A 16,019-nucleotide genomic window follows, 5' to 3' on the forward strand; every position below is an offset into this window, starting at 1 on the left:
AAATTCATGCACAGGGAAGGGGTGTCCCTCAGCCTAGCCTGTACCCTCTCTAATGTGGGACCCCTTGAGGAATGTCTGACTGCCAGCCTGGTCACCTCTAACTGCCCTCCCCTTCAAGTTTGATCACCCCCAACTGCCCTCTCTTGCAAGCCTGGGTCCCTCCCAACTGCCCTTCCCTGCTGGCCATCTTGTGGTGCCCATCTTGTGTCCACATGGGGCAGGATCTTTGACCACATGGGGACAGCCATCTTGTGTGTTGGAGTGATGGTCAATCTGCATATTACTCTTTTATTAAATAAAATAGAGGCCTGGTGCATGGGTGGGGGCCAGCTGGTTTGCCCTGAAGAGTGTCCCAGATCAGAGTGGGGGTTCCCTTGGGGTGTGGGGCAACCTTGGTGAGGGGCCTGTGGTGGTTTGCAGGACAGGGAAATCCAAGCAGAAGCTCTGGTATCTGGGATTTATTTATCTTCTACAATTGAAACTTTGTAACCTGGAGCAGAGTCAAGCCTTTTGCCTGTTCTATGGTGACAGGGGATTTATTTATCTTCTATAATTGAAATTTTGTAGCTTTAAGCAGAGGCCTGGGCCAACCAGGGTGTCTGAAAGCTTGGCTTCCTCTATCACGGGGAAACCCAAGTCACCTTCCTGCTCTTTCGTTGGTTGCAGCCATCTTGTTTGGGTTAATTTGCATACTCGCTCCTGATTGGCTAGTGGGCGTGGTTCGTGGGTGTAAGGGAGTGGTGGTTAATTTGAATATTACTCTTTTATTAGATAGGATAATTCACATACAATTTACTCATTTAATATGCATGATTCAATGGATTTTAGTACACATTCACAGTGTTGTGCTTTCATTACCATACTCAATTTTGAAACATTTTAATTATGGGGGGAAGAAAACCTCAACACCCCTTAACCATCACATTCCAATATTCTTATACCTCCAAATTTTTAAATGTTATATTGCTATTGGCAACTAACTCACTGTGTGTTAAAAGTAATTATAAACAATCTATATTATATCTAACATATTTTCTAAATATTTCTAGGCAGAACTTATGAAGAAATTTCACCCCACATGAATGAACCTTCATACTTACATCAGAGAACATCTAGTACTAGGTCAAGCATTTATAAAACTATCCGTTTTCCTTCACTGACTAAAGAATCTCCAGGTAAGAATTAATATATATTAGTGTAAAATATGACTTTTTAAATTTATAAAGTTTTAATTATGAAAACAATCAGATTGTGTTATCCTTAGTAATAATATAATAGTTTAGCAAAACATAAGTGGAGGTAAATGCATTCTTAGTGGATGATTAGTGTCTGTCATGGCTCTTCCTTCACCACTATCACTAAATTAAAACACTGTTTTTCCTTTTCTGCAACATTGCTTTCTTGCTCCATGATAGATCTTGCAGATGACTGAGATAAACTCAGCTTATAATCCTCTTCCTTATATGTTTCTCTTTTATCCAATCTAAGATAGGGTTTGCAATATAAAGACTTAACATGAGGATTGGTGGGAAGAAAAATAAACATTAAGTTTATTTCCCTTCATTACCATTTCCTCATCCATCTAATCTACTAATATCTAACTTATTTACAGACCCTATTTATTATCCATTGCTCCAAAAGCATTACTTAAACATTAGCCTAGTATGTTTCCTACAGATATTGAATTTGAATTTTTTTTAAATGTAGATGATATTTCTTTGATCTATTATGTTCTCTAAAACCCAAAATCTATAATAATAACAATGTAATATGCTAATTAGACCAAATAGCCAAACGACCTTCTGGATGACCTTCCAGATGAAGCCAGGGATGCCAGGGCTGAGGAAGCTGCCACAGCTGCAAGGGTGAAGCTCCTTGCAGAAATTTCATGCATCAGGACTCTAGTAATTATATATGCTAGCAATATTTTTGCCAGTTTTTATTCTATCTCCATTTCTCTTACTATCATCTCTATTAGCTACATTTTACATTTTACGAATCTATGTTTTACAGGTTTGGGCAAAAGTAGGTTTACAGTAATGAGTATGCAAAACAGTTTATTCTCATATTATTATGTATTAATTCTTGTACTATTTTCCATACAAATAACTATAAAACTAACTTCGCTGCACACCCTGTATAATTCAGAGATAACTTAAATTTGACTGGTAATTAAAGTAAGATATATTAGGCAAACAAACCTGCAAAATTAAAAAATAATTATTATATGCTTTTATGTTCAAATAAGCTATATTCTTCTTCCTACTTACTGTAAGATCGTGAAATCAGAATATTTTAGCACATTTTAGAAAAATGTAATTGATTTTACATTCACCATCCATTTTATATCACTTACAATACTGCTTTCCATTTATGTACCTCCTAGTTTTGCCTACAATTCTGGTTTTCTCTTCTAAGCCTTCTATTTGACAGAATTATTAATTATAAACAGTAGTATTGCCTAACAAAACAAAAAAAAGAGAGTAAGAATTAACAAATAATCCACTATCCAAATTTTTACTCCATACTTAGAGAACAATAATAATGGTGTGTGTTTTTGTGTGTGTGCATGGTGTGGATTGAATGAAAATGATGATACATACATGAATCTATTTTCCAGCATAAGTTTTTAATCTAAAAGTAGTGGCAGCTAAACATTTTAAAATAAATATTTGCCTTAAAATTGAAAAGTTGAATGATCTATTTCTTTGCAAGACATGCATTATGGGAATTCAACACAGTAACACATAAAAGATAGTACTTTTTCACATTAAAGCTGAAAAAGTTTCTTCAAAATGCCCATGTTCTGCTTTTTTATAATGTATTTTTCTCTAAATGAGCATGTTCAAACTATTTTTATTATTGCACCGTTTATTACAATGCTCAAAATATGTATTTTTACATCATTTCTAAGCATCACTCCCTCTATTATAGACTGAATTTTTTACTATGGGACTATAAATTTCTTTTTAAGTGAGTATATGCTGTTGCAAATAGAAATAACAACTTTATCTGATAATTTACTTATTGAATTATTAAAGTTTGGGGTTTTTTTTACTTTCCTACTATAAAAAAAAAGTTATCTACCTGGCATTTTTATTTGCAGAATATCTTCTTTATTTGCATTCTTACTAGTTATGTTCATAAACATCAAGTACTGAGCAAGGAAAAAGCAGAGAGAAAATATTTTTGTTAGTAAAGCTGTGTTATCTAAATAATTAGAAAAACATAAGGAAGTTATGGTTTAGAAGTGGATTAAAATTTATTTTTAACATTTTAAAGGTTCAAATTAGGTCATTTCTAGGGTAATTTATTAATAATATTTTATTTTTTAGGGCATCCAAAAAAATTAATCTCAAACAAAAAAAATTTTGAAGAGACAAATACTCTGCCTGTTGTGATCCCTAAACAAAGGAAATCTATCTATAAAGGTAAAGAATCACTTCTAATGCAATATATGAAATAAAGCATTGTACTGTTTTCATAGTGTCTATTTACTAATCACCTCAAAACTATGGACCCCTTTCCCAGACAACTAATCTTATGAGCCAAGTTATTTTTCCAAACGTTTCTTCAAACTTGTGTGTATGTATGTGTGTGTGTGTGTGTGTGTGTGTGTGTGTTTTCTAATTATACAATAACTAGAGGCCCAGTGCGTGAAATATGTGCATTTGGTGGGAGTAGTCAGCCTGGTCTGCGCCCTCTCTCAATCCGGAAGCCCTTGGGGGATGTCTGACTGATGGCTTAAGCCCACTCCCTAAGCTGCAGTCAGACATTCTTAACTCTGCTGTGAAGGCAGGAGAGGCTCCGACCTCCACCACTGCACTCGCAAGCCATCAGCCCTGCTTCTGGCTGAATGGCGCTCCCCCTGTGGGAGTGCACTGACCACGAGGGGGCAGCTTTAGCATTGAGCGTCTGCCCCTTGGTGGTCACTGTGCATCATAGTGATGGTCATTCCACATTCAATCCGTTTGTATATTAGCCTTTTATTATAGAGGATAGGATCATATGCATGGATCCTCCTTATCTCTAATCCAGGTATATGGATATAGATATGTTTTAATCTTTCAGAACCTTTAAATTATTGAATAATATTTTATAATATAAATGTGCTATTCAACCATTTCTCTATTGGATGATATTTATAATTTTTACCAATTTTTTTACTCCAAGGCCAGTTTGGCTCAGTGATTAGAGTATTAGTCCACAGACCAAATGGTCATGGGTTAGAATCCATTGCACATACTTGGTTGCAGGCTCTATCCAATCTATTTAAGTGCTTGTGGGAGGCAACTAATCAATGTGTCTCTCACATCAATGTGTTTTTTTTTTTTTCTCTCTCTCTCCCACTCCTCCCTCCCTACATTCTCTCTTTAAAAAAATCAATGGAACATGTATCCTCTAGTGAGAATTTTTTGAAATTATTTTTACTACTACAAGCAATCGGGAAATAAATATCATTATGCCTAAATATTTATACTGTGATAATTGTATTTCTAAAGGCCATATAAACTGGAATTACTGTATTAATGGGTATATGTGTCTTTATTTTAATATATACATATTGACAAATTACTTACTAAATTTAGTTAATAATTCTCCTAGCAAATTCATAAAAGATTTATTTCCCACATATTAGTCAGTACTAGACTTTTATAGAATGGCAAACAATATTGTTAAGAAGTATTGTACTACAGATTTTGTGCAATTTCTATCAAAATTTCACTGATATTTTTTGAAGAAATAGAAATATCCATTTTAAAATTTATATGCAATCTTAAGGTACTTCATATTTCAAAGCTTACTTCAAATCTACATTAATCAAACCAGTGTGGTAGTGACATAAATACAGATATATAATCGATGAAATAGAATAGAGGACTCAAAAAAAAACCAAAAACCCTCACATATATACTGAAATAATTTTTTACAAGAATGCCAAGACTATTCAATGAGAAAAGGAGAATTGTAGCAACATAACATGCTAAGAAAAGTAGATATCCACAAGCAAAAGAGTGAAATTGGACCTTTACCTTACACCATATGCAAAAATTAGCTTAAAATAGATTAAAGACCTAAAAATAAGTGCTGAGCTATAAAATTCTTAGAAGAAAACATATGGCAATCTTTTTCTTTTTTTAATTAAATTTTATTGGAGTGACATTAGTCATCATGAACATATAGGTTTTGTGTGTGGATTATTAATTTAAAAAATTTGTATATAGGACCATGTGCCCACCACCCAAAGTCAAATCTTCTCCTGTCACCTCATTCTCCCTCTACTTTCCTCCCTCTGACAACCAGCACATTGCTGTTTGTGTTCAGAAGTTTGAGTTTTATATTCCACAATTGAGTGAAATCATATAGTTCTTAGCTTTGTCTGACTTATTTCACTTCGCATAATGTTCTCAAGGTCCATTCAGGTAAAGGTCCATTATGACCGTGTAGTACTCCATTGTGTGTATATATACCACATCTTCTTTATCCAGTCCTCTATTGCAGGGCGCTTTGGCTGTTTCTAAATTTTGGCCACCATGAATAATGCTGCAATATTTTCTTGAATATGACATCAAAGGTACAGTCAAACAAAGAAGAAATAGGCAAATTTCATCAAAATTTAAAAATTTCCTAACAAATGACAATAATAATAAAGTAAAAGGCAAACCACAGAATGGGAGAAAATATTTATAAATAACATATCTGATCAGCTAATATACAAAATATAGACAGAACTTATAAAACTCAATGAAACAAAATAATTGCAAACAAAATACTTGATTAAAAAATGAGCAAAAAACTTTAATAGATATGTATTTCTCCAATGAAGATATACAAAGAGCCATAGGCACATGAAAATATGGTATACATTTCTATTCATTAAGGAAATGCAAATAAAAACCACAATAATATATCACTTCATACCTAACAGTATAGCTATTACTGAAAATAAAGAAATAAAAAAGAGAGGAAAGGAAAAAGAGAAAAAATATGAGTTGGCTAAGATGTGAAGAAATTAGCACTCTTGCTGGGTTGTGAAATGGTGCAGCTGTAATGAAAAAAACAGTATGGTGATCCCTCAAAATATTAAAAATGGCATTACCATATGATTCAAATATTCCACTCCAGATATATACCCAAAAGAATAAAATGCAGAGATATGAACAGATATTTTATGACAGCCAAAAGATAGAAGCAATCCAAGTGTCCAACAGTGCTAAATGGATTTTTAAGCTACTGTGAAAAATTAATCTCCTTATTTAATTTTGGTCTATTAAGATTTTCCATTTCTTCATGATTCGGTTTAGTTAGATTGTATATTTCTAGGAATTTATTCATTTAATCTAACTTACCTAATATGCTGGTATATAATTAATGGTAGCTTTATTATCTTTTATATTTCTGTAGTATAAGTAGTATTGTCTTTCTCTTTTGTTTAGCATTTTATTAATTTGAGCTATCTATTTTTTTCTTAGTTTTCCTGAAGTTGGTCAATTTTATGTTTCAAAAAAACAAGTCTTAATTTTATTGATTTTTTTTCTATTGTTTTACTAGTCATTTTCTTTTCTTTTTTCCATTTTGCTCTAATTTGTATTATTAAATTCCTTCTGCTAAATTTAGAATTAATTTGTTGTTTCTTTTCTAGTTTCTTGAGATGTAAACTTAGGATATTTATTTGAGAGCTTCCTTGTTTCTTGATCTAGTCATTTGTCTCTAAAACCAGGAGTGCTCTTGCTGAATCTCATAAGTTTTGGTATTTTATGTTTTCTTTTTTGTGTACTACTAGATTTTTTAATTTTCCTTTGATTTTTTTCTTTGACCAATTGGTATGTTGTTTAATTTCCAAATATTTGTGAACTTCCCAGCTTTCCTTCTGATTTTTGGTTTCATGAAATTGTGATCAGAAAATATTTGATATAATTTCAATCTTCTTAAATTCTTAAGACTTGTTTTGTGACTTAATATATGCTCTAATTTGTAGAATGTTCCATGTACACTTGGAACAATGAAAATAGCTCTAGGAAGAGCTATTTCCAAAATACATCAGCACATCCAAATCTAAGAATAATGGGAGGCAGGGTAGGAGAGATACTTTTTTTCTGTTGCTTTGAGTGCTCTACATGTCTATTAAATGTATATAGTCTAAAGTATAGTTCAAGTCCATTATTTACTAATTAATTTTATTTCTAAATAGTCTATTCTTGAAGGTGGGTTATTAAACTCCTCCAAATTTATTGCTTTGCTAGCTACTTTTAACATCCCCTGGCTGCCAGCACCAGCTTCCCTCTGGCCACTGGCAGTTCACCTGGGACCCAGGCTTCCCTCACAGCCCCAGCTTTGTCCGGAGGTTGTCCAGAAGAAAAGTCTGAAAGGACATCTGGTCTAATTAGCATATTACACTTTTATTATTATAGAGTTTTATATTTTCCTTTTTTTTTTTTTTTTTTCATGTTTCAGCTTGAGGAACTCTCTTCAGCATTTCTGTAAGGCAGTTCTAGGAGTGATAAATTCTTTCACTCGAAGGTGGATGTGAGGTCACTGACTGGCAGGGGTGCATTATCTATGGTTCTTGGGAGAACATTTCACCAGCTGAAGGCAATGTTGGGGAACACTGATGGAGTCTCCTGTGGCCAAGACTGGAAAGGTCCTGTAGGTGGCAGTAGCAACTAAGGCTCTTAGGGTTCTTGGAGGTAAAGGCTGCTGTGGTCTTCTCCTTTTTTTGCCCATAGGAGGTAGTTCTCACTGGGGATCCTCCTGATGCCAGATCTGGTGTGCTAGCACTCATATTAGCAGTAGAGACAATCCTGGGATCAGTTGCACATGGAGCTATCACAATGCCTGGGTCCTGGAACAAAGGTACTAATGGCAGTGGCACTCGTGTCTGAGGTGTGGACATATGCTGATTTCCAGTAGAACTAAAGTCTAGGTCTCTTGAATTCACTGCAGGAATTGGAAGGAACCTAGCAGCCATCTGGACTCTGGGGTGACAGCGTGCAGTGGTGGCTTGGGCTCAGGGAGCAGGATACAGTAGCATCACGGTCGGGAATGGTGGGTTGAAGTCTGAACTCTGGCCCGAGGGATCAGTCACAGAAAATAACAGTATGTCCAGGGGATGGTCTGTTAAAGCCATCCCCTGGATGTAGTATAGATCAGCAGCAACTTGACCAGTGATGTCAAGTCAAAGGCACAACCTAGGGCCTGGGGTAAGGCTCAGAGCAGTGGCAACTCCTCTGGTTCCATAAATTATAATATGGTGTGGCTTCCAAGTCTCAGAAAATGTGGTGCAGCAGCTATAGGTGTCCCTGAGGACAGTTCTCATCACAGCCACAACTTCAGCCATGAATAGATAGGGGGCTCGGAGGCAGTCCAGGCAGCTCTATCAGTTAGGATCAGCGTTGGTGAACACTCTGGGAATCTTCTATAGCAAAGGCTGCAAACATCCATGGCAGTGAGTTATGCTGTGGTTCTCTTGCTCGCCTTTTCCTCTGGAGTAAAATCTCTCCCAGGAATTCCCTCCTGGCTGCCCTGAACTGGATGATAAGGTGACTCAGGCAAAATGCTCCCTATGCTTTTTTATGCAACCATTTTTGTTTTTTGAGCTCCTCAAGATTTCTGCTGCTTTTCTTTATAGGGCAGAAATAGCTCTTCCTAGAGCTATTTTCATTGTTTACTCATTGTTTTTGTGTTTTTTGTTGGAGAGATTAGCACTGGGACCTCCTGTACATCTATCTTGCTGATGTCACCTTTATTATTATTTATTCAAGAAAGCATGATCTTTCCTGTTCATTAATTATTAAAGCATAGTAATATATCTTCCAATTCATATCAGCACATCCAAATCAATCTAATTCTTTTTAAGACCTTTATAGTTGAGCATACTATAGTATATTTAGCTAGACCTCTGTTAAATGGGTTCTTTCCAGTTATTTTATAACAAACAATCTTACATAATAAAACCCTAATATACAAATCCACCAAATGGCAGAACAACCGGCAGAAGGACCAATCACTATGGCGTGCACTGACCATCAGAGGATAGATACTCTGCATTGAATGTCTGCCCCCAGAGAGGGAGGTGACTGGCAACGACAATCAAAGGGCAGGTTTGGCCAGCGGGCAGTGTCAGGCCACCAGCCAGTGTGGGTGCCAGCGGGAGCCCCCCAATTGTCCTGCCTGCCAGTTTCCCCACAGATGGCTCTGATTTCCAGCCAGGCCTAGGGACCTTACCCAATATATCAGGAACAGTCTCTTAGGTTTAAACATTAAAACCTGGCAAGGCTCCTCTAACACTAACAAATCAGGATGATGCAGCAATGACATGCATAGACTCTGGCTTGCACATTTTATGGTCAGCTATGATTCTGACACTTATAACTGTGTGACAAACCAATTACTTAACTTCTCTCTGCTTCTGTTTTTCTACCCATAAGGTGGGGGAAATGGTATTATTGCCTCAGAAGGATCATGTTATGTACTACTTTTTATAATCAGGGCAAAAAATGTAGCTGCCAATACAACAGCAAGGTGCCTTTCACCTATATGGAAAGTATGATCACTGGTGCATATAGCGTTCTGGATTGTGAGAAGGATGTCCAACTGCCAGTTTAGATCTGACATCCCCCCTGGGGTCCTGGATTGCGAGAGATCACAGGCAATGTTGAGGGAACCACCACCACCCCCCATGCACATATTTTGTGCACCAGACCTCTTCTCTCTCTCTCTCTCTCTCTCTCTCTCTCTCTATATATATATATATATATATATATATATATGTATATATATATATATATATATATATATATATATATATATATATATATATATATATATAAAAGGCTAATATGCAAAGTGTCCCCTCTGGAGTATGACCAGGAGACCAGGAGTTCGATTGTTCACTATTACGTGCACTGATCACCAGGGGCCGGCATGGAAAGAAGAAATGCCCCAGCCAGCAGCTGGCAACTGGAGAAGGAAGGCCTGGCTGGCAGTCAACAACAGTGGAAGGAAGGCCGCAAGGCCCCAGCCAGCAGCTGGCAGCCAGGGAAGGAAGGCCCTGGCCATACCCAGCAGCTGGTAGCTGGGGAAGGAAGGCCCTGGCAGGCAGCCAGAAGGCCCTGATTGGTCCTCATCACTGGCCAGGCCTAAGGACCCTACCCATGCACAAATTTAATGCGCCAGGCCTCTAGTGTTGCAATAAAGATCATTGGAATAAATAAATATTTTATAATCCAGTCTTGGTTTCCATTATTTCAAAATGCTTCTACTACATAAAAGGAATTGCTGCTATTTTCTCCCTGGCACTAATTTCTTTTGATCTCTTTTATTACAGTTCATAAATTGGCCTCTCAGTTAAAACTGTCTTTTCAAAGAATCATAGATATATTAAACATATACATTTTATATATTCAGTTCAAAAATTGGCTTTCAGTTAAAACTGACTGATGTTTTTGAAGAACCATAAGCATATTAAGCATACGCATGTTATGTTTACCAAAAAAAACAATATTGCAATGAACTTGAACTTTTAAAATTTTCTCTTTTCTATAAATGTTTCTCAAAAGTTTGACTGCTGGATTAGCAGCCTGTGCATTAACTGGAAAGCTATTAGAAATACAAAGTATTGGATCCTACTGCAAACTTACTGAATCAGAAGCTGTGGGATTTGAGTTAAGCAATTCATTTTAACAAGTCCTCTGGGTAATTCTGATGCAGGCTAATATTGGAGAATCATTATATTATATTATATACTCTGTTCCAAGTTAAGTATGTCCCGGTATAATTTCTATAGAAACATAGATAGTGATTAAAACTAGAGGCCTGATGAATGAAATTTGTGCAAGAGGGGGCCTTCCTTTCCCTGACTGCTGGCACCAGCTTCCCTCTGGCACCCAGGACATGGGCTTCCCTTGTAGCCCCAGCTTTGTCCAGAAGGTAAACCAGAGGGATGTCCAGTCTAATTAGCATATTATGCTTTTATTATCATAGATATGTACTTCTTTTCCATTTCCAATGTTACTATTATTAACATGTGATGATATTCTGTTTTCCATGATGTCCTATGTAATAAAATTTACATAAACTATAATGAAATTAAGTAAAGTATTTTTAAAATCATATAACTTTTTTTTTTTAGAGCCACCTACCACTGCTGGAAAACATTCAACATATCTTTACTCTTGAGAATTAAAAGCTAAGCAACATATACAAATCAATGAAGACAACAATGAAAAGTGCAAGTATGGAAGCCTTATGAAAATAACACTGATTTAAGTTGATGATGCTTACTAAGCAACAATGAGAAATACCCTGAGTAAACAGCGTAGGCTCAGATCATGAGGGTCTTAATCTGCAACAGGTGAGTTTATATATTTGCATTGCTTTCTTTTTTTTCTTTTAAAAAATTATAGCTATCTTTTAAATCACAAATGATGAAAATATTAAGCCTATTCAAAATATTAATGTTGGAACATTGTACAACCAATTTCAAAAAGGAAAAGAAGCAAACACAAATGCCTCATAACCATAACCTGATTGAAATGTGCTAGAGCGTATTCTGTAGAATTTGTAATGGCACAAATACAACTGCTAAGATTTTAAAGACATGATTTTTGTTGATCAATATTAATAGCATTAAAATATTATTTTGAATCACATTTTTATTGTAGCCTGAACAGCATAAATATGAGATTATATTGAAAGCAATCTGGATTATCACTGGCATAGGTATTTAAGTTTATATAACATTATTTTGTACCTGGAATGTAAGTATATTTCTCCAACATGGACTAGATCCATGAACAATAGTATTAATCTAAATACTTTGGAGATCTGTTTTATGTAAAAAATTAATAAGAAAATTGGGTTTCTATAGAACAATATAAAGTAATATAAAATTAATAAAATAATGGCTATACTCTAAAATCTCTCATTGTAAAGCTATGTTACACTTTATATAATAGTAAAAATGTAAAATTTATAAAGTAAGAAACCACGAATTGAGCATAAGTATCAGTCAATAGGAAATCAGTGGCTATCTATTACTAATGACTATCTATTCTCTGAAACTGAAAGATACCAAAGGTAATATGAAGATAAAATGAATGAATAACTCTTTTGAGGGTTTTGAAGGCATATATGCAGAAATGAATAGGAAACTAGTTCTTGAAGCTTACCAATTGGGTTGTGAGCAATGTAAATATTATGTTTCTTTCTAGAATTATTTTTCCAAGGCTTAATTCAGCATAGCAGCATTCCCCCATGACTGGAGATTGCTGGGATTATCTAAATAAGATCCAATCCAGCTTCTCAGTTTGCTGCCATGAACTATCCAGATAGTAGTGCTATTTATATGTTAATCATATGATCTTTTGACTAAATGAGCTAGTATATGTGCTCAATCAGTTATCCTGAAGCCTGTCTACAAAATAGGATTCACTTGAAGTGCTTTTAAAAAACACGATTTCTCAGCCTCTATAACCAGATCAATTAAACCAAATTCTCTATAGATTATTCAAATATGCAGCCAGAGTTGAGAAATCAACTAATAGCCAAACCTATATACAAATGATTGCAACTGATTTTTTAATCTAGATTTTTAATGCTTTGGGTGAAATGTTCTGAAGATGTCAGTTAATTCCATCTGGTCTAGAGGGTCATTTAGGATTGATGTTTCTTTGCTGATTTTTTCTTTAGATGATTTGTTCAAAGGTGACAGTGAGGTATTATAACCTCCTACAATGATTGTATTGCTGTTAATCTCTCCTTTATTGTCCTCCAGCAGTTTTGTTTTGTTTGTTTGTTTGTTTGTTTGTTTTTATGTATTTGAGTGCTCGTGTATTGTGTGCATATATGTTTACAAGTGTTATTTCTTCTTGTTGGATTGCTCCCTTTAGTATTATGAAGTGGCCTTCATTATCTCTTATTATGTCCTTCACTTTGAGATCTAATTTGTCAGATGTAAGTATTGCCACCCCAACTTTTTTTTTCATTTCCATTCACATGGAAAACCTTTTTCCATCCTTTCACCCTCAGTCTGTGTACGTCTTTTTTTCTAAAATGGGTTTCTTGTAGACAGCAGATATATGGGTCTTGTTTTCTTATCCAATCTGTTACCCTATGTCTTTGATTGGAGCATTTAATCCATTTACATTTAAAGTTATTATTGATAGGTATTTATTTGTTGCCATTTTTATTCTGTACCCCTGTGTTCCTTCTTCATTTCCTATTTCTTTATTTTTACAGTAGATCCTTTAGCATTTCTTGCATTGCTGGTTTGGTGGAGATAAATTCCTTTAGTCTTTTTTTGTCTGGAGGCCCCTTATTTCATCTTCAATTTTGATTAATAGCCTTGCTGGATACAGTATTCTTTGATTCAAGCCCTTCCTTTGCATGACTTTGTATATTTCATCCCATTCCCTTCTGGCCTGATGAGTTTCTGTTGAGAAATCAGTAGCTAGTCTGATGGGGGTTCCATTATATGTAACTTTCTGTCTCTCTCTGGCAGCTTTTAAGACACTTTATCGTTGATGTTTGCCAATTTAATTATAATGTGCCTTGGTGTAAGTCTTCTGGGGTTCATTTTGCTTGGGACTCTGAGAGAATCTTGGATTTGTGTGGGTTTTTTCTTCTCTATCTCAGGAAAGTTTTCTATCATTATTTCTTGAAATACATTTTCCATGTATTCCTCAATTCCCTTTCCTTATGAAACCCCTATTACTCTAATATTGTTTTGTTTTGTATTGTCCCAAAGTTCCCTTAGGCTGTCCTACTGCTTTTTAATTTTTTTTTCTAGAAGCTGCTCTAATTGGGTATTTTTTTCCATCATGTCTTCTAGCTCACTGATGAGGTACTCTGCTTCTTCTAGTCTGCTCTTGATGCTTTCTATTGAGTTCTTCATAGTAGCAATGTCATTTTTCATTTCTTCTTGGTCCATCTTCATTTCCTCTTGGTTCTTCTTCATTTCCTCTTGGTTCTTACTCATATTGTCAAATTTGTTTTCCATTTTTTTTACCCATCTTATGATCATTACTCTGAATTCTTGCTCTGGTAGGTTGCTTGCCTCTAACTCGTTTACTTCCTTTTCTGGTGATGCCTGCTTTTCTTTCATGTGCATGCTATTTCTTTGTCTCTCCATGTTCTCTCTTTTCAGGATGTCTGGTTATGTAGATCTCTCTCTCCTGCATTGATTTAAAGGCACAAAATACAACACTACCAGGTACAACACACAAGGCACTGAACAGAAATGTATTTGAGATATTAATAACCTCCAATAACGGTGACCACTAGGGAAAGGCAAATTAGGGATAGGAGAGAAAGAAGAGTAAAAAGAGAAGAGGGAGGGAGCAAAAGAAAAAGATAGGAAAAATATATATTTAAAAAAAAAAGGAGTGTCAAAATGAAATTGGGAAACAGAGAGAAGAAAAAAGAAGGAAAGAGAGAGAGAGAGAGAGAGAGAGAGAGAGAGAGAGAGAGAGAGAGAGAGAGAGAAAGAGAAAGAGAAAAAGAGAGGGAGAGAGAGAGAGAGAGAGAGAGAGAGAGAGAGAGAGAGAAAAGAAAGAGACTGTGGGAGAAAAGGGGAACAAACTATATATATGGGGAGAGAATTTCAATAGAACAACCACTAACTTCAGCAAATGCTGGCAACAGTACCTGAGGAATAATACAATCTACACCCCCACTAATATCCAGTAAAGGAAGGGAAAACAGAAGGGAAAAAAAAAAAACAAGCAAATAAAAAATACCAAGCAACAGCAACAACAAAAGAATAAGCAAAATACTCTCACTAAAAAGCATAAAAATACAATATAATCAAAATTCACACAAACAGCATCAAAAGGACAGAGAAAAACAATTTTTTTTTTTTTTTTGGCTAGTTAATACAACTCAGGAGGGGAGTGTATGCACTTGGCACAGGGGATTGGAAATTAGATATATAAGTAGGGTAGAAATTTTAGCAGGGGGGGAGACAGAAAGAGTAGGGAAAATCTAGAGCAGGAAAGTGTTAAGATAAACAGGCTAGCAAAAGGGAGGTTAGAAAGAGAGTGATGGTGTAAAGGTTGTGTTGAGATAGGGTAAATGATGCCAAATGAGAAATGAAGATAGAATGAAGAACACTAATTCCAATGTAAAATAAAGAGAAAATAAAATGGCACTTAAAAATTTTAAAATAGCAGTAGTAATAATGCTGATTGAACCTAAAAATGTAATAATTAAAAAGTTAAAATCAAGTGAGGAAAAAATGAAAAAAAAAATTGTTTCTTAAGTAAAAGATGCAAAAAATGAAAATAAAATAAAAAATAAAAAAATTTCCAAAAACAGTGTGCAGTTGTGAAGGCCATTCACTTCTGTTATTCTGTTTGGCACGCCTGTTCCTCAGTCCAGACAGTATTGCAGTTCCCTGCGTTCCACTGCACCTCAGTGTTGTAAACTAGTCCTTCATTTTAAGATGGCGATTTCTTAGTTTCTTGGTTTTTGATCAAATAAAATTAGTAATAAACACAGTCAGTTTGTACTCCAGACCCTAGGTGGCAGTGTTTCTGGATTGATGTCCCTGTCTTTTTAGCTGCTCCAGCCTTCTTTTCCATGGCACTCAATACCGTTTTGTGTTGTTGTTTTTTTGCCTCGGAGCTGAATCCCGGATGATTTCTCCCTACTCTGCTTCTCCGCTTCCAGAAAAGCTGTTTCCCCCTGTCTTATCTCTGGGCCAGCCAGTCCGGGTGGTCTCTCCTTTGTAATCAGAATCAAAGGGTTGTAGGGGAACCAGCCTGATGGGCCAGTCTGTGCGCACTTACAAACAGACTGCATACCTTTCCAACTCCTATGTTCTCCCTCCCTGTCTGATCAGAATGGGTTGCTCCCTAGAGAACCCCACTATTAGCAACCTTGGGGACCCCCGTTCACTCTCTCGAATCATGCCAGACCCAACAGCAGGGGGCTTTTGTGGACACAGATTTCCGCGGTCCCAATGCAGGAGCTTTTGTCTCTGCCACTATAGCTGCCGCAGCTTCTGCACCTGCTGCTTT

At 35.8% G+C, this 16,019-nt stretch overlaps 1 protein-coding gene across 1 annotated transcript in view; it reads left to right on the forward strand.

The window, feature by feature from the left end:
• The window catches only part of LOC118716508 (coiled-coil domain-containing protein 7-like), a 98,303-nt gene extending 87,125 nt beyond the window's left edge, over window positions 1–11,178 (forward strand). The window contains exons 10-12 of the mRNA XM_036433893.1: window positions 1,050–1,175; window positions 3,336–3,431; window positions 11,132–11,178. Of these exons, the coding sequence (XP_036289786.1) occupies window positions 1,050–1,175; window positions 3,336–3,431; window positions 11,132–11,178 (269 nt within the window). The remainder of the gene's footprint in view (window positions 1–1,049; window positions 1,176–3,335; window positions 3,432–11,131) is intronic.
• The last annotated feature ends 4,841 nt before the right edge of the window (window positions 11,179–16,019 follow it).

The sequence above is a fragment of the Pipistrellus kuhlii genome, unplaced genomic scaffold, assembly GCF_014108245.1.
Source record: "Pipistrellus kuhlii isolate mPipKuh1 unplaced genomic scaffold, mPipKuh1.p scaffold_m20_p_1, whole genome shotgun sequence".
Taxonomy (NCBI): domain Eukaryota; kingdom Metazoa; phylum Chordata; class Mammalia; order Chiroptera; family Vespertilionidae; genus Pipistrellus; species Pipistrellus kuhlii.